Here is a 24,989-nt window from a genome sequence, read left to right as displayed (position 1 = left end):
GTCCCAGGAGGAAGGTTAGGACTTTTTAATAACTCCTTCCATTCACCTCCATCCTCATTAAGAGGTCTAGTTGAGTGAAAATGGAGAGATCTACTGAGGAGGTGTTGAGTGGATTGATCTCAACTGAGAGAAAGAGAAGTGAGGGGGCTGCACTTTCGAAGGAGTTTTTGGAAGCTCTCTTCAGAGCTCTGCTCCAGAATTTGACACATCAAGAAGCCTTTTATGGTGTCATTAGTGTAACTGTTCCACCGAGGACAAATGATTCTGCGGGTTAAGAGGAGTTAATCACCTGCCAATCAAACCCCATCAAGCCCCCTCCACGGATGAGGCTCTGTACAAATCTCATCATATTTAAGGAGCCTTCAATTAAGCAGATACAGGCAAGGAGACGCATGCAGAGAGGAGAGAGTGACGGGGCGAGCAGAGGGCAACAGGAAGAAAGACAGAGATAGAGGGAGACAGAGACAGTAAGCAGAACCGGAAGACTCCTGTCTGACACTAAGCAGCAGAAATGTAATGTCTTAAAAGGCCATCGCAGTCAATACAGTTCCTAATGTGCTTAAAGCAATTACTGTGTCCGGAGAGGAGCAGAGTGCATGCAGGATATTAACCTCAGTAACCCGCTCTATCTGGTCCATAATTAAATTATCCTCACATTCTAATACGGACACACATGCATACACCAGTGCACACTCACACTCATGCAGCCATACATTGATGCATGTACACATAAAGTATGTGAAATATGAAAAGAAGAAGAAAAGTGAGATAGATGATGATGTGAACTCTCTCTGTTGTATGTATATTAACATGTAAATAGCTGTGTCACAGTAGTGTAACTAATACGCTTTTAAAGTTGATTTAAATCTTTTTAATAGTTGTCATATGAAATATTTGCCAGGGAGAGCCAGGACAGAGATACATCTTGACACTATGGATGCTAATTATCGCTTCTGAAAATAACTACATACCCTTAAGCATCATTATATGGGCCCCCGAAGGAGCTTTTCTCAGCATCTGGGACGGTTTCTATGTTTGGAATGGGCAGCAAGCTAATTTAGTATTTATGGATGTTGCCTCTTTGGTTTATTTTGCTGTTGTGTTTGTATTGTTAAGTACTATTTTCTGACCTTGCCTTGGGAATTATAAGCTGCTGCTTTGGGGGAACATAAAACAAATCTGTGAAAAAATAATTGTGGTCATGATTGTGCGCATGAATATGTGTGTTTGAGTGTTGGGGCTTTTTCTAGGTGCACATTGTTTCCCATACTGGGGAGGACTCCATTGCTCTGGTGAGACGAAAAAAAAGGAGGACAGTGTGTCTGGAAAAAAAGGTGTTAGCCCATCATCAGACTGTCAACCACTCTTTTGCACACTCACATTTTCATGCACACACACACACACACACACACACACACACACACACACACACACACACACAAGAATAAAATACAGCCATCAATTACTGACTAATACAGGGCTGGAGATATGAAAGGTATTTTTTTGCCAGGTCACCGGCAGTCTGTCGCATATTCAAGCACGCATTGTGCACATGAACATACCCTCACGTATAAGCCTTGTCACATGAACAACAATTTGTCACCCTGTTGTGTTCAAGCTGTCATGAGGAACTGAGTGTGAATATTAAGAAACTAGGTGAGATCACTGAATGTAATCAAATGAACTGCTGCAAGCCCAGCAGGAATTAAAGATTAAACCACATTACAGCAAGTAAGCACTTTTGGAAATTTTATACATAAGTCCTTGAGGTATTAAAATATCAAGTGTTAATGAATATTTAATGATGAGAATAGTTACCTCTGAGAAGAGCTTCCAACACGCATCAATGCACACTTTAGGAAATATCTCAGTATGTTAAGAAAATGATGGTCTTAATTAGTATGTGTGAAACCATATCTATGCTTCACTCTGCCGTAGGCTGTACAGTGACAGCCTCATGGCGCTGAAGAGAATTAAGTAGGTATTGAAAGCTGTGCAGTAACACCTTGCTGGTGCCATATACACAATGATTGCAATCATGTCTGGGAGGATGTGATCTTTGACATTATCATGCCACTTATCAACAAATATAAAGACGTGTCTATCACAACGGCCTCTAACTAATGATTGGAGCTCATGACACCTTGCTTTTGCAGCTTGATTTCTTTTTACCTAACAGTATAAGGCCACCTACTATAGAGATGTATTTAACATATGAATCAAATAAAGTATATCAGACTCATTCAGCCTTTGGATGCTGTATAGATGAATACAAATGAAGTCGACAGGCTGTGAATGGCAACATTATATAGTTTAAGTGAAGGACACGTACAGGACTCAAACGTAAATGTATGCGTCCTAATGTGTCCTTAGGTGTGAGTGTGTATTTATAAGGACCATTAACAGTAACAGTGCAAACATGGAAGTCCACAATAATACAGAAAAAAAAGCAGAAATGAAATAGAATTATAATGTTATTGTTAGCTTTGAGATGTGCTCACTTGTATTTGATTGAGGGATCAAGCTCACCACCACACGTCTGTTCTGCAAATTTTTTTGCTCTCACTCTGCGTCTCTTTTTGTGGTCATGGATCATAAAAGGCTAGGGAGAGCAAACAAAAGGAATTAATATGAAGCAAAAAAGCATGACCATAGCCTTGGGGAGTAGAAGGACAACACTGTAGGGACCATTTGTGTGTGGGTATGTGTTCATGTGTGAGAGACAAAGAAAGGGACCATTTCTCTCAAAGCCAAAATGAGGTTGGGGAATTGGATAGTGCCTCTCTCATTTTCGCAGGAGAACATATGGGGCGTGAAGGAAAGCCATCGGATGACGACAGAGGGAGAGCAATGCTCGTGAGCCTGAAGAAATGACAGAAAAAGAAAAAAAATGAAACCGAATTAAGGCGGAATCAGTCGAGGAGATTGCTTGAGAAACCTCAGGTCTGGTTCTGCCGCAAACTTAAATGAAGAAACTTCCTGAGTCTCTCCTATGGAGGACTGAGTGTCATGTGTTACAACCGTCTAAACAAAACACAGGGATCCTGTCAAACGCTGATGGGCTGCACACTGTGTCCTAACACCGAAGAGCACAATATACAGTGTCCACCTCACCTCACTCCATCATTGTGAATGTGCTGATACACTTAGGCTCGCACATGTGCAGACGCACCCACACAGCACCCACGTGCCTTGACGCATGCATACACACAGTAACAAGCGCACGCACACACACACACACACACACACACACACACACTGGCAAGACAAGGTGTTAGACAGTCGGTGTGGAGATAGATGGGGGAGGTAAATAGGGGTGTCATGGCAGTGTGATGGAATGAGGCAGGGGAGAATTCATCCTGTGTTTCCTCTCGCCTCTGTCCCCTGCTGACAGCATCCTGAAATAGGGCCCACTGTGTGTCTGTATATATACACACACACACATGCACACCTATGTGTGCATGTGTTTGTGAGAGAGAGAAAGAGAGAGAGAGTTTTTTTCCTGTTTTGTGTGCGCTTTCTCCCTTTCTCTGTGTGTGTGTGTGTGTGTGTGTGTGTTCCCTCTGTGTTGTGTATGTCTTCAGCTCTAGGAGCAGGATGAAAAGTAGCGACTGTGGAGAAAGATAGAGATAACACCAGGGAATGCAAGAAAGAAAGAGAGAGAGAGAGAGAGAGAGAGCCCTCTGGGGAAAATGAAACATCCTTCCTGTTTTGTTTTTTTATGTTCAGGTCTGGTTTGAACTGGAATCCCACTGGACCAGTGGTCAGTAAAGTGTTATTAGATCCCGCTGAGCATCTGTCTGTGTTCTGCAGGTTGGTATACCTGGGGATACTCGTTTAAATATTGTTGCTCCTGAAAGATACATTGCTGTAAATGTGTTAGGTATTAAGTTATGTGTTTTCATATTTCTAACACCAGTGGGACAGGTTTAGGTCATTCAAATGGTGCCATTGGGAAGAAAAGAAAACGTCCTTGGGTTGTTGGAGAATGTTGCCACACAAAATAAAATTTCTGAATTCTAGTATTCTTATCCCACTTTACTGGACCAAGAAATAATTATTTCAGTTTGGCAGACACAACTTTTCACTCAATAAAACCCTGCAGAAGTTGGCAGGGTGTTGCACATTATTGATTGTTGTTTCTCAGCATATTTAAATGCTTTTTGGGAGCCTCATCAACAGGTGCATTTATATTCTCAGTATTGTTTAATAAGATCGACTGTTTTGATCTTGAGGAGAACCCAGATGCAGACTCAGACAATGGGGCACAAGGGGAAAGGTTGAAATAGTTTCATTGTAAATAAAGCAGAGCAGTATTGGGACTGGGAAGAGGTAAATTGTTGGTATGGAGGCATTAACGGCGTGAGCTATGGAAAATACAATTTTTACTAGTGTACTACCACTGAGGGCTGTCAACAATTGGCAGAGATGACAGGTGTGCTGGCTAAATCAACAGACAACACAGAGAAAGACAGACACACGAGGGAGGGGCAGACAAAGGAGAACACTGGGCTGAACAACGTGTTGTTTAGTGGTTGACCTCTCCAACCCAGCATTATTGTGATTTTGCCTCCGTGTCTGATGAAATAAAACAAGCCTTTCACTTTGTGGAGCTCTATTTGCTTGTCTGCCCCTTGCATTTGTAAATCAAAGCATTCTGAAGCTAGCCATCAGTGGACTAGTGTTGAGGCAGTACGGTTATCCTTGTTTAGTTTCACAGTACCTTCCTCTTTTCATTGAGTCTTTCTTTTCCTGTCTTTCTTGCTCTTTCAGTCTGCCATTGTCTCCTACAGTCTCTTCCCCTTTTCTCTCCCAAGGGATAAAAACCCTCCCAGTCTTCAGCTCACTGAAGCCTGTGTGGAGTAATTAGAATTAAAGTATTAGAGTTTAAAAGGAGGATTTGAGTCTGATTATAATGAAGGAAAAACTATAATCCAAATACTCCCTCATGGGTTTTCTAACATTTCTGTGCAACTCTTTGAAACACACAATACGCTAAACAGTCCAAACATTATAAACAGTTTAAAGCTGTGAACATGTGTGAACATATGTGTGTGTTTGTGTGTGAACATGTATGCTGTTCACAGGTATGCCTGTATTGTGGGTGTGTGTGTTGATGGAGTTAAGTGAATGGGCCTCATCTATCTATCTGTCTCTTTGAGATGAAGCTGACTTTTCCTCTCGATTAAAAATGAATGTCCCCCTTCTGCTCTCACGTTTCCTCACTTCTGCTGCTCTTCCTGTTCCCACTCAGTTTTCTTCTTTTTTTTTTTACTGTTATCCCCTCTATGTCCTCTCTATTTTCTTCAAGCCATCTCTATTAACCCTCCCCCCCCATACCACACACACACACACACACACACACACACACACACACACACACACACACACACACATATGTATAACCCTCACGGTAGCATCGGAAGTGAATCAAAGACCAGGAACCTTCCAGAAGGCTCATGTATAATTCTGAAACTGAGGATAGTTATGATGATCTAATGATTTCAGGCTACTGCACAAGCACTGAGATAGGCTTTTATATTGGTTTTGTGTGTGTGTGTGTGTGTGTGTGTGTGTGTGTGTGTGTGTGTGTGTGTGTGTGTATGTGTGTGTGCTATGATCCCCCTCACTCAGTCTCTGTCCCGTTAGTAGCTGTATTAACCTGGGGTCTCTCTACTCTCCCGATCACGGTAACCCCATTAACTCCCATTAAGTCTCATTACTACCCTCGAGAGCATCGTAACTGATTGCTTTATCGCATTTCCTAAACACCTCAGTATGCATTCTGTGGATGTATGCTTGTTGCAACACAAATGTTGCCAGTAATTGCGAGTCGTTATATGTTCTATTGGAGACAGGGCCATGTAGGTTTGCCGGTCAACTAGCTAACAGTAACAGTAATTGAGCAATCCGCTGCCTCTGAAAGACGAATAGGCAGCAGCCCACACTACCAAGGAAACGGTTGTTTGAGGCCTGAAGGGCTGAGAAAAGCCCACCAGAGAAGAGGGCAGTGGACTGATATCATAGATAACATCATCACATCCTGAGTCAACTAATTATACATGACTGTCAGAGTGAAATATTCAGCAATGTGTGGTCATGGGGATGAATTATATATTCACTACTGCCAGGACTTCTGTTTCGGAGTGGGATTTGATGTAGAAAGAGGGAGTGGGATCTGGAGTAAAATCGAGAGAGAAAACACAGGAAGAGGAGTGAATGGGGTGATTAAAGATGAGAAGGGAGGGCACATTAGGTTAGACATGGAGGAAGTGAAGTTTTTACTTCTACAGCTAACTGGAGACTGTGATATCACCAGGTGCATGCAGATGTATGCCAGGCACTGCTGACTTACACCCAGAGGATGGCATTGGGATCACTTAAATAATGTTTTACTATTTAAATTTGGGGTTTTCACTATGCATTTTATAGTTGATCAATTTGGTACTTTCCGGTCACACGACTTTCCTGAAACATGATGATTGATGCACATCCTGTGCAAATCTGCTGAGTTCCAGTTTGTTTAGTTTCAGTTCTTCTTTTAGTGTGTTTGGCAAGAGATGCATTTTTTTGTGAGAGAAATTAAATAATTACAATTCTTATATATTTCAGAATAGGTCTGTAATTTTTTTCAGCAGTTAAGATGGAATACAAATATAGTAAATTCTTCAAAGCCAATTCAGGCAGACAAGTGAAGGTGTGATGCCAACTCACGTGACACATTCTACCAGCTGCAATATTCAACAGAGCCTTTTTAATAATTTAATTAAATTAAATTCAGTATATTTTGTACAGTCCAAAATCACAAATTACAAATTTGCCTCAGAGGGCTTTACAATCTGTACACGACATCCCTGTCCCAGGACCTCACATCGGATCAGGAAAAACTCCCCAAAAAAATCAGTCTGTCTCCCCGGATGGACAGAAGCAATAGATGTCATGTGTACAGAATGAACAGCGTTACAGAGTTACAACGAAAGAGAGGAGGGGGGGGGGGGGGGGGGGGGGGGGGGCACAGAGGCAGGAGGCCGGCCCACCAGGCATGAGGCATCGCGAAAGAGGCCAGACCAATGAGGTTGGCCTTTGAGGCAGGAGGCACAGAGAAGGAGGCAGGGCCATTGGGAAGGAGGCCAGGTCTAGGCCAGAGGCTGGATACAGGAAGCAGGGGCAAGGACCCAGGACCAGCTTCAGACACAGCCAGGTCCGATGGACACTATGAGACGTGAAGTCACAAAGACTCCAAAGACAAAGTCGGTGTAGCTGTCAAACGCCTGGCTTAAACTCCTGGTGTGCTAGTGCTGCTACTTTATGGCTCAGTTTGCAACTCGTGCTGTCACTCCTGCTTTTCATCAACAATTAGTGCCTGACCCACAAATACAGGCTATAGCACCTTGTCCCAGTCATTCTGCATGGTGACTGACACATAGAAGATCTCACATAGAATACAGCAGCTGATGTTTGGCTGTATCTAAAGTGGCTTTTGGATTTGAAAGCAACATTATTTAAACAGCTTGAAAACATTTGAAAGTTTTAATTAAAATCATAGTATTTAATCACAACATTAAATATGTACAACTAAGCAACAGTAAAAGTAAAAAGGCCTTTGTGTGTGTGTGTTGTTGTTGAACATATTTCATTGACATGCATTAAAAGACACCCAACAACGGACATCAAGTTCTGTTTTTTAATGTTGTTAACCTTCACTAAACTGAGCCCCACCCATTTAAAATCAGTGGAGACAAAAAAGAAAAACAAACACCTGTCATGGAAAACCGGATTCCTTTGCTCATATGGAGAAGCTTAACATATTTCTTTTTTTGCAGAGTGATGAGAGCCATGGCTGAAAATATCAACTCTGTGCATAGGCTACTGTACATATAATTAATGAGTGAGAAGAAGAATAGTCAAACAAATCTCCCAATTTTACTCCAAAACAATTTAAATGTTGACTTAACCACATAGTGTAGTGAGTTTTTTTCTATTTCCAGTTTTGATCAATGATAGTCACAGCCACATATGTGTCTTCCCTGGTTGATGACACCTCTGAAGTTGGGTGGTGCTCTAGAGTTGGAAAGTACAAGGTGCCACTTGTGCAAGTCTTCAGTGTTACTTAAGAAACATGGAAGTCTTATGAATAGTGTAACAAATAGGTTTATGTTTGACCCCCAGTTTGAAATATTTAAACTTTTGAAAAATCATATTCTGCAACAGTTGCAACTGCAAACTTTAAAAAAATCATATTTTGCAACAGTTGCAACAAAACTAACAGGAGAGTGAGGAAGATGTCATTCAAGCCTCATCTGTGAACATCCACACAGTTCTGATAAGAAGTATTGCAACATGTGACAACCCCTGTGTGGGTTGACTACAAGTCAAGGATGCTTTAAGCTCCACACTATTCTAGTCTTTCGGGACAGAATAGAAAGTCAACTATGTACACTAAATAAATGTAAAATAAATACACACAATATCCGGAGTATCAAATCTTCAGGGTCCATGCAATACATGAAGTGCATCTGTGTTACCGCAGAAGTACTGCTCGCTTATTCAGTCAGGTATTATAACCACTTTGATTAGAGTCCCCATAAAGCTGAGACCGTGTCCTGATGCTGCTCTGAATTGTAGAAGACAGAAAGAGAGACAGGGAGGTGTGTGTGTGCAGCTGAGGAATAGAGAACATGTGTGTGTGTGTGTGTGTGTGTGTGTGCTGTGTGGGTGTGTGAGGGTGTGTGTAGAGTGAAGCGTGTTACAAGGAAAGATTGGATCTGAACCATTAACTTTACAGGCCACTCATTGAGCACCGGTGCAGCAGGGGTCAGTGGGGAGATTTCACTGTAAATCTCTACAACGATCTCAATGATAAACCAACGAGAGTGAAAGAAAGAAACAGAGAGGGAGGGAGGAGAGAAAAGCACAGCTTGCAACACTGTTCCTGACTCAAAAGCCAAGATAAGTTTCACTAAGGATGTCATCTGCTGCCAACCAACCAGCTGGACTTTAATTTATTTTGTTACATATTTAAACACAAAGAAATGGGCTTTTGCCAGCTTAGCCATGTTCTGAGCAAATGGTGAGTATATGTGGGTTTGTTGTTCAGCCGGCCCGCTTGTGTTCCTGCCTTAAGAAGAGCTGTTTTTAGATGTGGCCTTTTCTGGCTGTGTCAGGTCACAGCCTGCAAACCCAAAACACAACCTCAAAAGGATGGCTCAGGTGAGAACACTGTGCCTCAAGGAAAACACAAACAGCAGATGTGTTGGCTGGAGGAGGTGACGTGAGAAGAGAGAAAAGTCAATGTACCAAATATCCTGCTTCAGACCACAAGGATTCCCACACTCCTCTTTTGCCTTGTGGCCCAGAAGCTCCTTGGCTCGGTCACACCTCAGTTCCAGCTACCTCTACCTGCCAAACCCATGTAGTAGTGTGCAACCATTCTCTAGCAGGACACCCACCCTCATTCTATGCCATCTCCTGGTTTCTTTTTGATATCAAATCACACTCTGCAACAAATCTTTCCACTGTAGATTATTAATAATTCATCCCCCCCAGACCATGCTCTCCACTGAATAATTGCTATAGTTATTCATGTATCTCATAATCCATTACCTGGGGAGCCTCTGCTCTGATGACCCGATCACTGAAGAAAACCTACATCAGTTCTTCCATCCCCCTCTCTAACTCAAGGTCTAAATTCCATTGTGGCCATAAAGCTTTAGAGATAGCACAGAAACCTACACATTACAAAACACAACACACTGCTTTCAAAATCATTTTGGTTTTATATAGTACAACAATCTTGAAAGCATGATTAGAATAGACCTGTGGCATAATGCACAGTGAGTTTTGCTTAGACAATCAGATATTGCGCAGAGTAAAGCCAATCATGGTAATGGCTGTAGCCTGGGAGGACTGGACAGTCCAATCATCACCCTTGCCTGAGAGTGCCTTTTTCCAGAGTTGACATTTGATATGCGATTGCTGCTTCCATTCAGTTTTGTTTTGATCATCAGAAATACACCCACACTGTTCAAGGCGGGATTGTTTGGCGTGTTGCTCATGAGTACTTGACTGCAGCTCTTGTGCTCACTGAGGTCGATCTCTGTGCCTGGGCTGTTGCTGGTTGATCTCTGAGCTCGGCTTCAGAGAGCAATGAACCCTTGGTCAGTTATAACCGACTACTGGATGTGGGGGAAGATGTAAACCCCTAACCACAACTCAGAAATAACACCCACCTGCCATCAGACATACTTCTGTTGTGCTTTTGTTCTTATTTGTTGATGCAACATGTCATGATCTTTATTTTTTATGGAGGTCTGGATCGTGGTCCACGCCTACTACTAATTATTCATACATTTCACATCATATTCATTGAATGTGTTGTAACTCTGTAACGCTGTTCATTCTGTACACATTTGGGAGTTTTTGATGTGAGGTCCTGGGACAGGGATGTCGTATGTGTACAAATTGTAAAGCCCTCTGAGGCAAATTTGTAATTTGTGATATTGGGCTATACAAAATAAACTGAAATTGAAATTGAATTGAATTGTGTCTCATATGAACTCACACAAACATGCACTGGCAGTAATTACAATGTAGGACAGGTCACTCGGCCCGCGGTTCACCTCAACCCTGAACACCGGAGCTATTCTGGACCTTTGGGATATAAGAAAGGCTGCATTCAGAGCCCAACTTCAGTTACCAGGCTAAAAACATGAATTACTCACAGGGCCAACACAAGATTAGACTTTAATTGGTGGTTTGCCTACTCACATGAATAAGTGAGTGCCTCTACTGACCACAATATCAGTGACTAATTCTAAGGATAGGGTTCTTTCCCTCCAGGTGCACGGCAAACAACGTTCCTCTCGTAGAAATATGTGTTATTCTTTTTGCACACATGTCAAAGTAATTATGCACTTGGGGTCGGGCATGTGGATGTCACGGTCATATAATAGAGATAGTGCAGGGAAAGAAAGAAGGGGGTTGGGAGCATTCCAGCACACTGTGTTTACATATTGTGGCCTCATCACAGTCCAGATAGTGTGTATGTGACCGTTGTGATGAGTAAACTGTCAGCTAGATCTATTCTTGTCTGAGTAGCACTTTATCCAGGACACTGGTTTAAGAATTAATTTCGTTTTCATATATTTGGTTGAATTCTGTGTAAATGCCTAAACCTGTTAAAATGGTCTTTGAGCAACAACATTAAGCTACAATTAAAAAGTCTGTGTCATGCTGTGCCAGTCAGAGCTTCTTTTAGATGAGCATTTACTTCATGTCCTCAAATGAACTGGGACTTTCACTTTCTGTTTTCGTTTCTTAATGTGTGTTGCAGCAACTTGGTTCAACCAGAAAAACCAGAGTATGTTGGCACAGTGAATTTAGTTTTTACAGTGTTGCACAATCTCTCATAGATGATCCACTGTTTTCCCAGAAGAAGGCCATGCTTGAAACTTTCCCATCACTTGCCAAGCCCAAGAAAAACACACACACACGCGCGCACACACACGCACACACACACACAGGCACACACAGAACTTGTACAAAGAAACATTTCCCCGACACCCGTAACAGCAGAGATAGACGTACTCCCGCCTTTCGCCATGGAATTTCCCAATTTTTTGTGAGGCTGAGCAATGGGAGGGGATGGGCCAATACAAAAACAAACTCAAGCCCGAAAACTGTCAGTCTAAAGAGTAATGAGTTAGAAAACAAGACACATGGGCTTGAGGGGCAGACAGTTGATTTGCTGACATTTTCTTTACCAGAAGTACCCTGAAGAGCTGTTATTTTGAAGACTATAATTTTGTTACATCTGCCTTGAGCCTGGACACATTACACATTTTCGACAAAAAAGCTGGTGGAGTGTTTTGTTCTGTCGAAACCACCGGAGACACCATCACTGTTTGTGTGAGACTGTGGCCATGTCGGCTGACAGACTGAGCAGCGTGTCAAAGGAAGTGAAGCCAGAGAGCGTGTTGCTGCATCCTCTGGGCACAGCAGCTGCCCCTGAGCAGGAGCTGCTGTGTATCTTCGGGACGGGGGACTTGGGGCGCTCTCTGGGCCAGCGTCTGCTCCAGTCTGGCTACAGGGTGGTGTACGGCAGCCGCAGACCACACAGCTGTGGTCCCTTGCCTCTGGGAGCTCAGGTACGACACAATGCATGACGTCTTCTTCTCAAACTCTGGGACTCAACTTTCCCAACTTTTTTGATGATTGTTCAGCACGTGTCCCTGAACCAACTCAAAAAACGGTGTCTATTAAAAGTCTCGGGGGAAACAAAGGAAACCGTTGTTATCAGGCTTTGAAAGCTGACTAGAGCTAATCAAAGTCACTGTGAGTCTGCACGTGTTGTTGCATTTAGTCTTTATCTGTCGTGCGACATGTGCTTAACTATAGTGAACCATCACTGAACACGCGTTGAGTCTGACATGCCTTGCCTCATGTAATGTTCATGCAATGTTCAACACAATAGTGTTTGTGTATGTTGTACAGGCGACGAGCCACGAGGCAGCGGCCCAGTCAGCTGGTGTGGTCTTTATTTGTATTCACAGAGGACACTATGACTTCCTGGAGACACTTGCACCTCAACTCGAGGGGAAGGTACCTGGTTGCACAGTCAGATGCCTTTGAGTAACAGTTGGTTGAATTCTACTTCTTCATCCGCTCTGTTGACTTTGATTTGAAGGTGCTGGTGGACGTCAGCAATAACCTCAAGAAGAATATATACCCAGAGGCCAATGCTGAGTATCTGCAGAGGTAAGAGGAAATTAGGCACCACTGTAATGTAATAACCTCAAATATTGGGAGATCTCATACATCATGTGGTTTGAATTACTACTTTGTTTGTCAGGCTGATCCCTGGAGCTCATGTGGTGAAGGCTTTTAACACCTTGTCTGCCTGGGGCTTGCAGAATGGACCCTCAGATGCCAATAGACAGGTGCTGAATGTGTTTGTGATGTTGTGTCTAACCACTATTGGATGTGTATTTGACAATTTAAAAGTGCCACATTGGGATTTCTTCTGCTAATTGGGCTAATTGACCAATGAGCTTTTCAGTCCAAACTATATTATTAACTCATTTTGAAGTTTGATCAAACCAAATCCAAGTAAAAGAAGCCAAATCTGAAGTCGACCTCATGTCTTTGCTGTGAATGCCTTCTCTGATGTATCCTTGAATCAATTAACTCCACAGTCTCTCTGAGATCTAAGCTCTCCGTAACGTGCTTTGTACTCTTGCTCTGTGCTGCAAAGCTGCAGCATATGTGGGCTTTTCATTCATTTCATTTAGATCTGGTTGTGCAATCCCTGAGGAAGGTAAAAAAAAACACACACAGTGTGTGTGTAGGCGGGGGTGTATGTTTATGTTTATGCATGTCTGAGTTGGTGTATTTGGAACACAATCAACAACATCAAATTGGTGTTGACTGAGCATTGGTGTCAGTTTTTACCTGCTTTATTACAACTAAATTTAGTATTTCATGAATAAAGCCTCTCGAGGTACTTTAATGTTCAAACCTCTGGAGTCAAAACAATCCTTTCATCATTACGTGTGCAAATGCATTAACATAAATGCATAAACATGAAATAATGTAGACATATACTGCTCACATTTTGAGTGCTATAAATACTCTGGGTGTTTTCCTGCTCCAGGTGTTCCTGTGTGGGAACAGTGCAGAAGCAAAGCAGGCAGTAGCAGAGATGTCCACCAAGCTGGGCCTCACTGTTCTGGATAAAGGGTCTTTGTCAGCAGCCAGAGAGCTGGAGGACTTCCCCCTGCAGCTTTTCCCAGAGTGGAGGCTGCCGCTACGCGTGGCCGTCGGCCTCACCGCCTTCTTCTTCTTCTATCTGCTGATTCGAGATATCATCTACGCGTATGTTGTACAGGGGAAAGACGTCTCCTTTAGAATCATGGTGTCCCTGGCCAACAAGGTAGACCCTTTAGTGTCTGTTAAATTAACATAATTTCCTTTTTGAAGGTAAATAACTTACATCTGTTTTCTTCTCAGTAACCACTTCTGTGTTCATCCCCCATCTTTCAGGTGTTTCCCATTGTGTCTCTCATCATGTTGTGTCTGTGCTACCTGCCTGGTGTCATAGCTGCCTTCCTTCAGCTCTACAGAGGAACCAAGTACAGGTCAGACATCAAAACAGAATGGACTATTATTTAGTGCCTGCACAGAATGCTTTCCAAAGTGTTTACTGTATCCTAAAAGTCAAAGTATGTGTTGTTTAAGGCGTTTTCCTGACTGGTTGGATCGCTGGATGCTGTGCAGGAAACAGCTGGGACTGATAGCACTTGGCTTTGCTTTTCTACATGTGCTTTACACTCTCGTCATCCCCATAAGGTATGCCAGGTGCACACATCCTCATACTGCTTCATATAATAAAGGTTCAATCACATTGTTTTTGTCAATATCACCCAAAACAAATAATGACAGCTTTGACCTAGTAATCAAAATTGTATTTTCGACTGCAGTTAGTTGGCAGTTTATCAGGAACACATAGATAAAACTAATGTAATTTAAAGACAGCCCTGCATAAATACAACCTTCATGACCGTTTTAATGTTTAGTTTGTGCATAAAAATATATATAATCTGTTTATTTTAGATACTATTGTTTGTGCTGAGAGTTATTTATAATATGCTGTCCACCCTCATTTAGCTCTAATCTGCTCACTGAGTGTGTGAAATAAAGAAAGAAAGAAATAAGAAAGTCACACAGGAGAGAGTGTTGAAGGTAGTTCCTAAGGTGGAATAGAAGTGGGTGGAAGGATTTTGATTGGCCGTTGCTCAGACTGATCATGAATATACATTTATGCAACTTCGTACCATTTCAAAGCTTTTGACCACAACTCAAAGAGAGGAGCAGTCACATGATGACATGATGTCCAGGGGTGTTGATAGTGGGCTCTACACAGCTAGGAAGTTACTTGGTAGTTTGCTGTAGAGTTACGGGCAGCTGCTTCGAAAGGCTGAATTAGTGACTTGGGTGTATTGAAGGTTTAGCAGGTATAATATGTGTTTGTAGTCACATAGGTTTCACTGGTAGCAGCAGTGCTGTTAATGGCAGCAGTGGTCACAGAGCAGGTAGTAGTAGTGGTTGTTGGACTAGTGATAGCAGTAGTAGTAGTAGTGGTAGTAGTGATAGCTGTAGTTGTGGTGGTAGTAGTGGTAGTAGTGTTGTGGCAAAATGATGAGCAGAGAGACGTTGATTTGACGAAGCAACCCAGCGGGAAGTGTTTTAATGAGCACAAGGCAACATTCAACAAGTTCAACAGATCCATCTTTCTAGAATATTTAACACATATTTGTAGTTTAAATTTAGCCCTCCCATCAGACCTTTCACCAATCAGATCAGTTGTTGGAGCCAGTCACCAGAGCCAGTAACCAGAGCCCTTCCTGTTTCCCAAATATGTTGTGTCCTTTTTTTGGTGTTCTTCTGGAAAGAACCTAGCACTGGATTTACTCCAGCTGGGTCAAGGTGACTGTTTTCAATTATGATGCAATTTCCTTCTGTTGTTGCCTAACTCCCCATTTCCAAGAAACATCTGTTAGATAACCAAGTATCATGGCAAGTCACATAATTGTTTCTGCTGGCTAACTCTAAGGAGTTCAAACTAAGTTATATGATTTTCAGTAGTAGTGGTAGTTGTACTAGTGATAGCAGTAGTTGTAGTGGTAGTAGTACTAGTGATAGCAGTAATTGTAGTAGTAGTAGTAATACTAGTGACATCAGTAGTAGTAGTAGTAGTTGTGGTAGCAGTAGTAGTAGTAGTAGTACTAGTGATAGTAGTAGTAGTAGTAGTAGTAGTAATAATAGTGGTAGTGGCAGTAGTAATAGTGGTAGTAGTACTAGTGATAGCAGTAGTTGTAGTAGTAGTAGTAATACTAGTGACAGCAGTAGTAGTAGTAGTAGTTGTGGTAGCAGTAGTAGTAGTAGTAGTAATAGTGGTAGTAGTAGTAGTAGTAGTAGTAGTAGTGATAGTAGTAGTAGTAGTAATAATAGTGGTAGTGGCAGTAGTAATAGTGGTAGTAGTAATAGTGATAGTAGTCGTAGTAGTAGTAGTAATAGTGATAGTAGTAGTAGTAATAGTGATAGTAGGTGTAGTGATAGTAGTAGTAGTAGTAGTAATAGTGATAGTAGTCATACTAGTAGTAGTAATAGTGATAGTAGGTGTAGTGATAGTAGTAGTAGTAGTAATAGTGATAGTAGTAGTAATAGTGATAGTAGTAGTAGTAATAGTGAAAGTAGTAGTAGTAATAGTGATAGTAGTAGTAGTAGTAATAGTGATAGTAGTAGTAGTAGTAATCGTCGTAGTAGTAGTACTAATAGTGATAGTAGGTGTAGTAATAGTGATAGTAGTAGTAGTAATAGTGATAGTACTAGTCATAGTAATAGTGATAGTAGTAGTAATAGTGATAGTAGTAGTAATAGTGATAGTAGGTGTAGTGATAGTAGTAGTAGTAGTAATAGTGATAGTAGTAGTAATAGTGGTAGTAGTAGTAGTAATAGTGATAGTAGTAGTAGTAATAGTGATAGTAGTCGTACTCGTAGTAGTAATAGTGATAGTAGGTGTAGTGATAGTAGTAGTAGTAGTAATAGTGATAGTTGTAGTAGTAGTAATAGTGAAAGTAGTAGTAGTAATAGTGATAGTAGTAGTAGTAATAGTGAAAGTAGTAGTAGTAATAGTGATAGTAGTAGTAGTAGTAATCGTCGTAGTAGTAGTACTAATAGTGATAGTAGGTGTAGTAATAGTGAAAGTAGTAGTAGTAATAGTGATAGTAGTAGTAGTAGTAATAGTGATAGTAGTAGTAGTAGTAATCGTCGTAGTAGTAGTACTAATAGTGATAGTAGGTGTAGTAATAGTGATAGTAGTAGTAGTAATAGTGATAGTACTAGTCATAGTAATAGTGATAGTAGTAGTAATAGTGATAGTAGTAGTAATAGTGATAGTAGGTGTAGTGATAGTAGTAGTAGTAGTAATAGTGATAGTAGTAGTAATAGTGGTAGTAGTAGTAGTAATAGTGATAGTAGTAGTAGTAATAGTGATAGTAGTCGTACTCGTAGTAGTAATAGTGATAATAGGTGTAGTGATAGTAGTAGTAGTAGTAATAGTGATAGTTGTAGTAGTAGTAATAGTGAAAGTAGTAGTAGTAATAGTGATAGTAGTAATAGTAATAGTGAAAGTAGTAGTAGTAATAGTGATAGTAGTAGTAGTAGTAATCGTCGTAGTAGTAGTACTAATAGTGATAGTAGGTGTAGTAATAGTGATAGTAGTAGTAGTAATAGTGATAGTACTAGTCATAGTAATAGTGATAGTAGTAGTAATAGTGATAGTAGTAGTCATAGTAATAGTGATAGTAGTAGTAATAGTGATAGTAGTAGTAGTAGTAGTAGTAGTGAAAGTAGTAGTAGTAATAGTGATAGTAGTAGTAGTAATAGTGAAAGTAGTAGTAGTAATAGTGATAGTAGTAGTAGTAGTAATCGTCGTAGTAGTAGTACTAATAGTGATAGTAGGTGTAGTAATAGTGATAGTAGTAGTAGTAATAGTGATAGTACTAGTCATAGTAATAGTGATAGTAGTAGTAATAGTGATAGTACTAGTCATAGTAATAGTGATAGTAGTAGTAATAGTGATAGTAGTAGTCGTAGTAGTAATTAGTAGTGATAGTGATAGCAGTAGCAGCATACTGAATAGAGGCACTCAGTCTTTTAGAAGCACTGTGTTTGGGTTTTAAAATCTAGTGTGTTAAATAACACATATTGATACAAAATAAGGCATAGTGGAAAATATTGAGAGAAAGAAAGAGTTGTGTGACATTGACCTGTCATTTGAGAGATTTCTTGCAGCACACAGAAAGACAACTTAAACCCGAAGTTCCCCGCAAGTGCAGCTAAATTATCAATATTCAATAATTCTGAGATGAATAACATATAAATAACACTAGGAGTGTATACTTTTATTAGCCATGGTAACTGCTACCTTAGATAAGTAAAATAATTAGGCGTGATGTTTCTTTAAATAGTTTTGTAATTTTCTTCACCAGATATTATGTGAGATTCAGGATTGCTGAACATACCATCTCACAGGTAAGACATACAACTTACTTATTCATAGACAACCACATAAATTCAGATACTTTTGCTTAGTTCTGTACCGTTTCAATACAGAATCGGTTTAAACATCTCTCTTGTTTACTGTTGCTTTAAGATCAAGGAGAATACAACGTCAGTGTTTGACACCACCACGGCCTGGCGTGCTGACTCTTACTACTCTATGGGGATTCTGGGATTTGGCCTTTTTATCCTGTTGGGAATAACCTCTCTCCCCTCCGTCACCAATGCTCTCAGCTGGAGAGAGTTCAGCTTCATACAGGTAGATACTGTTTGTCGGAGTCATGTGACTTGTGGGTATCTGTATTTGTTAGAGTGTGTGAGCTTCAGAGTGTCTGCACATTCACCGTGACACATTATGGACACAACATAACTCTTCTTGGGCTGCATCTCTTTACATACACAATCCTTGGCATTTGCAACTGGAGAATTGTATAATTACAGTTTCCCGTGGCTGGCCCTATTGATTCCCAACCAATCTTTCCAACAGCTTTTCCCTAAAACATGTCTGTTTGTTCCCGTAAGTGTTTTTACAGAAATTGAAAAATAACAGATAGAACCTAAAATGACAACGGTTCTCTTCAGGAACTTGACCAGCCTACAAATTAAGAAAGTACATATGTGTGTATACTATTCAATTAGCTTTGCACTTCAATGTTTTTTTGTAAAACATGGAAAACAGCAAAAGCTTCACATCTTTTGTAGAAAACTAATTTGGCACTCATAGCTCACAAAGAGGAAACAATGGCAGACAAACACATTGTTCATCATTTTATAGCCATGTCTATGACATTTCATGAGCAACACAGAGAAAATTAATACAAACGGGGAAATACAATTTAGGACAACTGATTACCTCACCTCTACATTGTGGCCTTGAAAAGGCTGCAAATGACAAGAAGATTGATGATTCAGTTCACACAGAGATACATGCTCAACATATTAAACCGGCTCAGTAGCTATCCACTCACAGATGACATAATGTGCCCGTTGGAGGGATTATAAAGTGCGTTATGAAATGTTCTGTGTACTGCCACTACAGCATTGCACCTGTTTATGCTTTAGGCTGCTGACATTCAGTTGGTGAGGAATTTTACAGCGAAGCTACTGAACATTGTGTGTGAATACTGGCAGAAACGATATTCCCGTCATGTCCATCAGCCAAGATTCCAGCTATGACTGATGAGGACGATTGTGTGCATCAGCCCGGATGGAAAACAGTGGGCCAGAAAGCTGCTTCCAACTTCCTGTTGGATGAGCTATTGAAAGTGTGTTGGTGTTGTTTCCATCCTTTCTCTGCAAAGACTTGTGATTGTTTTCACTCTTGCAGACACAAAAGTTTACCTTTTTTTCCACTTTGGCCCATCGAAAAAATGAAATCGGCTTCACTACAGGGAACACATTAATTAATAAATGTAACTGGGTCATGTCAAGCTCATTTTCTTATTCCACACACCTCCCCTTTACTCAAGCCCAAATTAGAGCAATGCTTTAAATGTTAAGTTATTCATCAAATGTAATTTGGGGGGTCATACATTATCTTTCGCCATAGTCTTTAAGTGTAGTTCATGTGTATGGAATACTTGCCTTTAAATTTGCAAGCATGTATGTTTATGCATGTACTGTATATCAGTAGTGGAAATATCTCTATACAAAGTAGACTGTGTGTGTGCACATGTGTAGGTGCAGTGTGTGTGCACATGTGTAGGTCAAAAGTGTGTCTCTGTTAAGGTCAGTCTATCACTTAATAAGCCTTTTACACAGTAATTATTTGGGTAACTATGTGAATTGGTGAATGACTGAACTATTTTTTCTGTCTTCCAGTCCAAGCTGGGATACCTGACAGTGTTCTTCTGCACCTTTCACACCTACCTCTACGGTTGGAGCCGGTTCCTGAATCCCTCTTCCTACAAATGGTACACTCCTCAAGCCTACTTGCTAAGTCTGGTGGTGCCTTCTTTGTTGATTGTTCTCAAGCTGCTGCTCCTCCTGCCCTGCGTGGACCGCAGCCTCATCCGCATTCGACAGGGCTGGGAGAGAAATGACCCAGAGGACAGCAGTGCGAAAGCACTGCTACCGTAGACTTCCGGTTCATTGTTTTGGATGTCATAGAATTCAGACTTTCAGCCTCTCATTGTGTAATCATCTTGTAATTGTAATGTAACAACCATAAAACATCTTACAATCCATATTACAGTTAATAATACAGTGATCATACGCATATGTTTCCTTAATACATATTCTTCAGAATATTCCTCATAATATCCCTTATTAATTATCTTATCTTTCTTTATGTATTAATTCAAAACGTAGACTCATTTACATATTACGTATATAAAATCCACTACAACTCAACACAGGCCACTTAGTGGCATTTCCCTAAACATCAGCAGCAACGGTTTTTATACCTCAGAGTTTCTCTTCAAACTTCCTCTACACAGTATAAAGCGGCTTATGTTGGTTGAATTTTCTTTGTATCTTTTTTTTATTTTTGGATATTTCTTGTTAATGTAATGTTAATGATGTATGTCAAATTGAACAACTGTTCAATAAACTTAAGCGTGACTGAATATAACTGTCATGCCACCCTTTTCTCCCCTCCCATACATTTCTCATCCTGTCTGAAAGCGCAGTCAAACTCAGAGAGGGTCTCCCCGCAGAGTTGAGTGTGCTGTGTCTAGTCGTCTTGGTCTGATCCCTCTCCAGGGTTCATCCCTCTGGCTGATCTGATGCAGTTCTCCAGGAAACATTTGCTCTGAGCTTCAGGCTTCTCCCCAGTCACTACAGGATCTCATCACATCGGTGCATCACTGAAGTCCTCTGCAGAGAGGATATCATATTTGTATGTGACAGTACAGATAGGCCCTTGATGTTGTGTTGCAGTGAGTCATTTTACTTGATCATGAAGGGAGTGGAGAAAGCACAGAACTGATAACTGGTAGTTGTTGGTGACACATGATCAAGCATTAATCTTTACACTTTGACAAGCAAGCATGAAGACAAGCAGTATGTTGTCACATGCATGAATGCATTCACAGCACACACACACACACACACACACACACACACACACACACACACAAACACACACCTGTAGTGCAGGAAGACAAAGGAGGGAAAAAATAAAACACTCTAAAACACACAAAATACTCACCACATGGTGTCAATAACCTTAAAAATAAACTTTTGAAACTGTAATAATTAATGAAAATGCTGCATTTTGTGAATAATTTTTGTGATTTTTTTTTGTCTACTCATGGAAATGCCTTGACAGGGAACCAACCGCCTGCTATAAACTCTATTTTCATATTGGACAATTTCTCAATTTGCAAACTTTGCCATTCACCCTTTAACCAATAAAGTCAAACCTCAACTAGCTCAACAGGAGAGTGGGCGGGCTCAAGCGAGAGCCACATATCTACAGTAGTCATGTGAGTCACAACTGTTCCCCTCACAGAACACTTCCACAAGGACACACAGGAAACATCCTCATGTCAGACTTTCAACATGCCGGACCAGACTCACGGTGTGTTTTCCACCGTGTCATCATTATTTTTTACTTTTTTACTAATGAGATTTGTTAGATTTTTTCAGTTTGAGTGACAGGAAGCTATTTCATGCAACTCCTGTCACTTTTTGCCATGGTCCTTAAAACAGCTGGCAGCACTTAGGGCAACGAGCCCCAGCTGAGCCAAAGGAGAGGGGCGTGGTAGTGGGCGGAAACCGGAGGTGGAGACTGTAGACTGACAAAAGCAAAACATTAAGCACATAACAACAAACCAGACAGGAGGGGAACAAAGAGGGGAGCCAACACTAACATCAGACAGGGATCCTAACTGTGAGATCCAGAAGTATATAAAGTGAAATCGGTCTTCAATAATAAAAAAAAACATTTTATCTTAAATGTGGCATATCCCTGTCTTCTCTGTTTTAAACCGTCCTTCCAGGTTTATTCTTAATATGATTTTTTACATTCAATATCATGCATATTATAAGCTATATTTAGTGCATCTTGACATGATTGAAAATTGCATTGCTAATGCATTTGTACTATACTTCACAAACAAATATCCATACCATGTTACAGTGAGAGTACATATTGGCTATTGATGTTGGAAAGAGTCAAGTCAAGATCTGATCCATAAGTGAATGCAGAAACCTCTGAAAACTGTGCAGTGTTCATCATGACTGATCAACCTGTAATTCATTGTTGATTCATTGAAGATGAATGCAATCAAATCACAACAGCATGCACAGTTGTATAGGAACTATGTAAGAAAAATGTTTGCTTTTCAAGCCTTAGTATAGTAATGTAAACCAATATGTATACATATTCAGAAATAGTCAAAACAAGACAGAAATTTACATTTTTAGGATATTTTCTTATTGCAGTGATTCATTATTTTTGAAAGAGAAAAAGTAAAAGCACAAAAAAGTGCCTCACTTCACTTTAGCTTCATGTAACCGTTTCAACATGATAATGTTTTTCATTGTACAATTCTGTTGATTCAGTGGAAAGCGGATCAACATTTTTTACACAACAGGAATCTGAAGTCAAAGAAATATTGTATATAAGGAAGGAAACACAGAGACGCACATAAAGAAATGAGGAAGCAGTGATTGCACAAAACTCACAATCCTGTTCACACTGCACACAACATCCAGACCCTGATTTCAAGGTAAGCGCTACACATGACAACATGCAAAATATAGGAATTTAAAGTTATTGTATTATTTGAAAACCTTTTTTTTTTCTTTACTGGCTTAGCAGTTAAAAGTAAATACGAGTGTTTTAATTTGTTGCACATCGAGTAGTAGTAATAAATAGAAAATGTGGACTTCATTGGATCAAACAACAAAATGAATGTTTTTCATGGTCTCTTTTCCCCTTTATATTAGATGAAGTTTGTGCTGCTGTTGGCAATGTTGACAGCATGTGCTGCAGCTCCCCAAGGTAAACCAAATATAAAATCCTTATTTAACAGAAAGAATAACAGAAGGAAACGTTGAAGTACATTCTAGTCATGCAATACTCTTTTAGTCCCAAGTAATTGATTTATTTTAATTCAAGGTTTTGCAGTATATTAATATTTTTGAACTGTGCAAAATATATCAGATATCTTTACTTATATTACCAAAGTTGTCTTTAAGCACATGTCTGCTATATTTGTGATAATCCATATAATATTTTCACATTCAACATTGTTCTACAAAATTACAATAATTACGGGTAACAAATCGAAAAGAACATTAGTAAACAAAAGACTATTATGTTTAAATATCAAACTTGATCGTATAACTGATTGTGAATTTTTACATTTTGGAATTTTGGTGCTCCTTCCACTTTCATTAATTACTGGTATCTATTTGTTTTGCACACAAAACAAATAGATACCACACAAAACAATGAGCAAACCAAAAAAGCTAAGTGGAGTATAACAAATATTTGTTATAATGGTATATAGTGTCTCTCTTTGAATAACACATCATGACATCATAGCACGTATTTTCCTTCCTCAAAATATTCCTATGCATCCTGAATGCAATGCGTACATGTGTGACAGAGTTCAACAGATAGTGGTTCATATCATATTGTTTCTAAGACCATGCAAAAAATCTTTCATTCCAAAATATCATGTCATGTGTTACCACAATTAATATATAATGTAGTTAGCCAACTGTTAGCTCCACCACATGACTGGAAATGATATTATATGCTGACAAACAAATAGATATTTAAAAAAAATCTTGCCCCTCTCTTTACAGATCTGTCAGGTAAAATGTTTACCTTCCCACAACAAACCGCCACCTCTCACGTGAGGCTGACAGCATCAAAACAGAATTTTGGTGCTGCAACCGTCTGTCACCGGTAACACTGAATGTGCAAAATGTACAAAATATAGTGCGTTGCACTGTATCTCTGATTTTGGAAAGTATCATGCATGATCGTGTCTTTGAAATGCTTACAGGTCCTTTACCGACCTGAAGAGGGACCACGCCCTTTTCTCCTTGTCCACAACCAGTAGTGCCAATGACTTCCTGATTTTCTGGGACGAAGCAAATAAAGAGATGGAACCCCACATCAAGAATGTAAAGACAGAATATAAAGGTTGGGACTACAAGGGGAACATGTGGCACTCTATTTGTACAACATGGGAATCTGAGTCCGGACTGGTGCAGATGTGGTTTGATGGACAACCTACAATTCGGAAATTTGTCAGTACTGGATCAACCATCGCTGGATCCACTATAATTATCTTAGGACAGGTACTGTTTTATTAATAAGCACCATAATAAATAGTTAAAATAAACGTATATATATATATATATATATATATATATATAAATACATATATATATATATATATATATATATATATATATATATATATATATATATATATATATATATATATATATATATAAATACATATATATAACTGTATCTCAAACCACATTTATAATCTACAGGAGCAGGATTCCCATGGTACGGGCTTTGACATGAAACAGAGTTTCATTGGCATGATGTCTGATGTCCACATGTGGGACCACACCCTTTCCCCCTGTGAGATCCAGAAGTACGTCGATGGACTAAACTTCACTCCAGGGAATGTGCTCAACTGGAGTTCGCTGGACTTCCAGATCACCGGCAGAGTGCTGATAGAAGATAAACAAAAGATCTGTTACTAAACTTTAAAACAAAACTACAATAGGCTGAGTTGCGCAAATCAAGTGGGTTTGAAATATGTTTCAATAAAGTCCTGTTTTACATGTTCTTTCTTCACAGTCATCTTTATTCTGTGGTTAAACCAACAAATTATTTGGCCAGAGGCAGAAATGTTGGATTCTAATGCTTCACACCAAAACCAACG

At 40.0% G+C, this 24,989-nt stretch overlaps 2 protein-coding genes across 2 annotated transcripts; both read left to right on the top strand.

Moving 5' to 3' along the window:
• The first annotated feature begins 11,514 nt into the window (after positions 1 to 11,514).
• On the top strand, positions 11,515 to 20,721 carry LOC117745292 (metalloreductase STEAP4-like). The gene is made up of 10 exons (XM_034553520.1): positions 11,515 to 12,146; positions 12,493 to 12,600; positions 12,686 to 12,756; positions 12,851 to 12,938; positions 13,652 to 13,930; positions 14,041 to 14,135; positions 14,236 to 14,346; positions 18,051 to 18,093; positions 18,215 to 18,379; positions 19,942 to 20,721. The coding sequence occupies exons 1-10, from the start codon at positions 11,922 to 11,924 to the stop codon at positions 20,197 to 20,199; spliced, it is 1,443 nt and encodes a 480-aa protein (XP_034409411.1). The 5' UTR covers positions 11,515 to 11,921; the 3' UTR covers positions 20,200 to 20,721.
• A 1,945-nt stretch (positions 20,722 to 22,666) lies between these two features.
• On the top strand, positions 22,667 to 24,893 carry LOC117745293 (serum amyloid P-component-like). The gene is made up of 5 exons (XM_034553521.1): positions 22,667 to 22,796; positions 23,017 to 23,071; positions 23,884 to 23,986; positions 24,087 to 24,384; positions 24,589 to 24,893. Exons 2-5 carry the CDS (start codon positions 23,017 to 23,019, stop codon positions 24,805 to 24,807), a joined length of 675 nt encoding a protein of 224 aa, XP_034409412.1. The 5' UTR covers positions 22,667 to 22,796; the 3' UTR covers positions 24,808 to 24,893.
• Positions 24,894 to 24,989: the final 96 nt, after the last annotated feature.

This window comes from Cyclopterus lumpus, chromosome 16 (genome assembly GCF_009769545.1).
Source record: "Cyclopterus lumpus isolate fCycLum1 chromosome 16, fCycLum1.pri, whole genome shotgun sequence".
NCBI classification, from domain to species: domain Eukaryota; kingdom Metazoa; phylum Chordata; class Actinopteri; order Perciformes; family Cyclopteridae; genus Cyclopterus; species Cyclopterus lumpus.
This window is presented reverse-complemented; position numbering and strand designations above follow the sequence as displayed.

What these genes read in the sequence shown, in the direction of transcription:
- LOC117745293 (XM_034553521.1), top strand. Translation starts at nt 23,017, where the DNA reads ATGAAGTTTGTGCTGCTGTTGGCAATGTTGACAGCATGTGCTGCAGCT. An exon ending in GCTGCAACCGTCTGTCACCG is followed by an intron (nt 23,987 to 24,086) that starts GTAACACTGAAT and finishes AAATGCTTACAG; the next exon opens with GTCCTTTACCGACCTGAAGA. An exon ending in CTATAATTATCTTAGGACAG is followed by an intron (nt 24,385 to 24,588) that starts GTACTGTTTTAT and finishes TATAATCTACAG; the next exon opens with GAGCAGGATTCCCATGGTAC.
- LOC117745292 (XM_034553520.1), top strand. Translation starts at nt 11,922, where the DNA reads ATGTCGGCTGACAGACTGAGCAGCGTGTCAAAGGAAGTGAAGCCAGAG. An exon ending in TGGTGTCCCTGGCCAACAAG is followed by an intron (nt 13,931 to 14,040) that starts GTAGACCCTTTA and finishes CCCATCTTTCAG; the next exon opens with GTGTTTCCCATTGTGTCTCT. An exon ending in TACAGAGGAACCAAGTACAG is followed by an intron (nt 14,136 to 14,235) that starts GTCAGACATCAA and finishes GTGTTGTTTAAG; the next exon opens with GCGTTTTCCTGACTGGTTGG.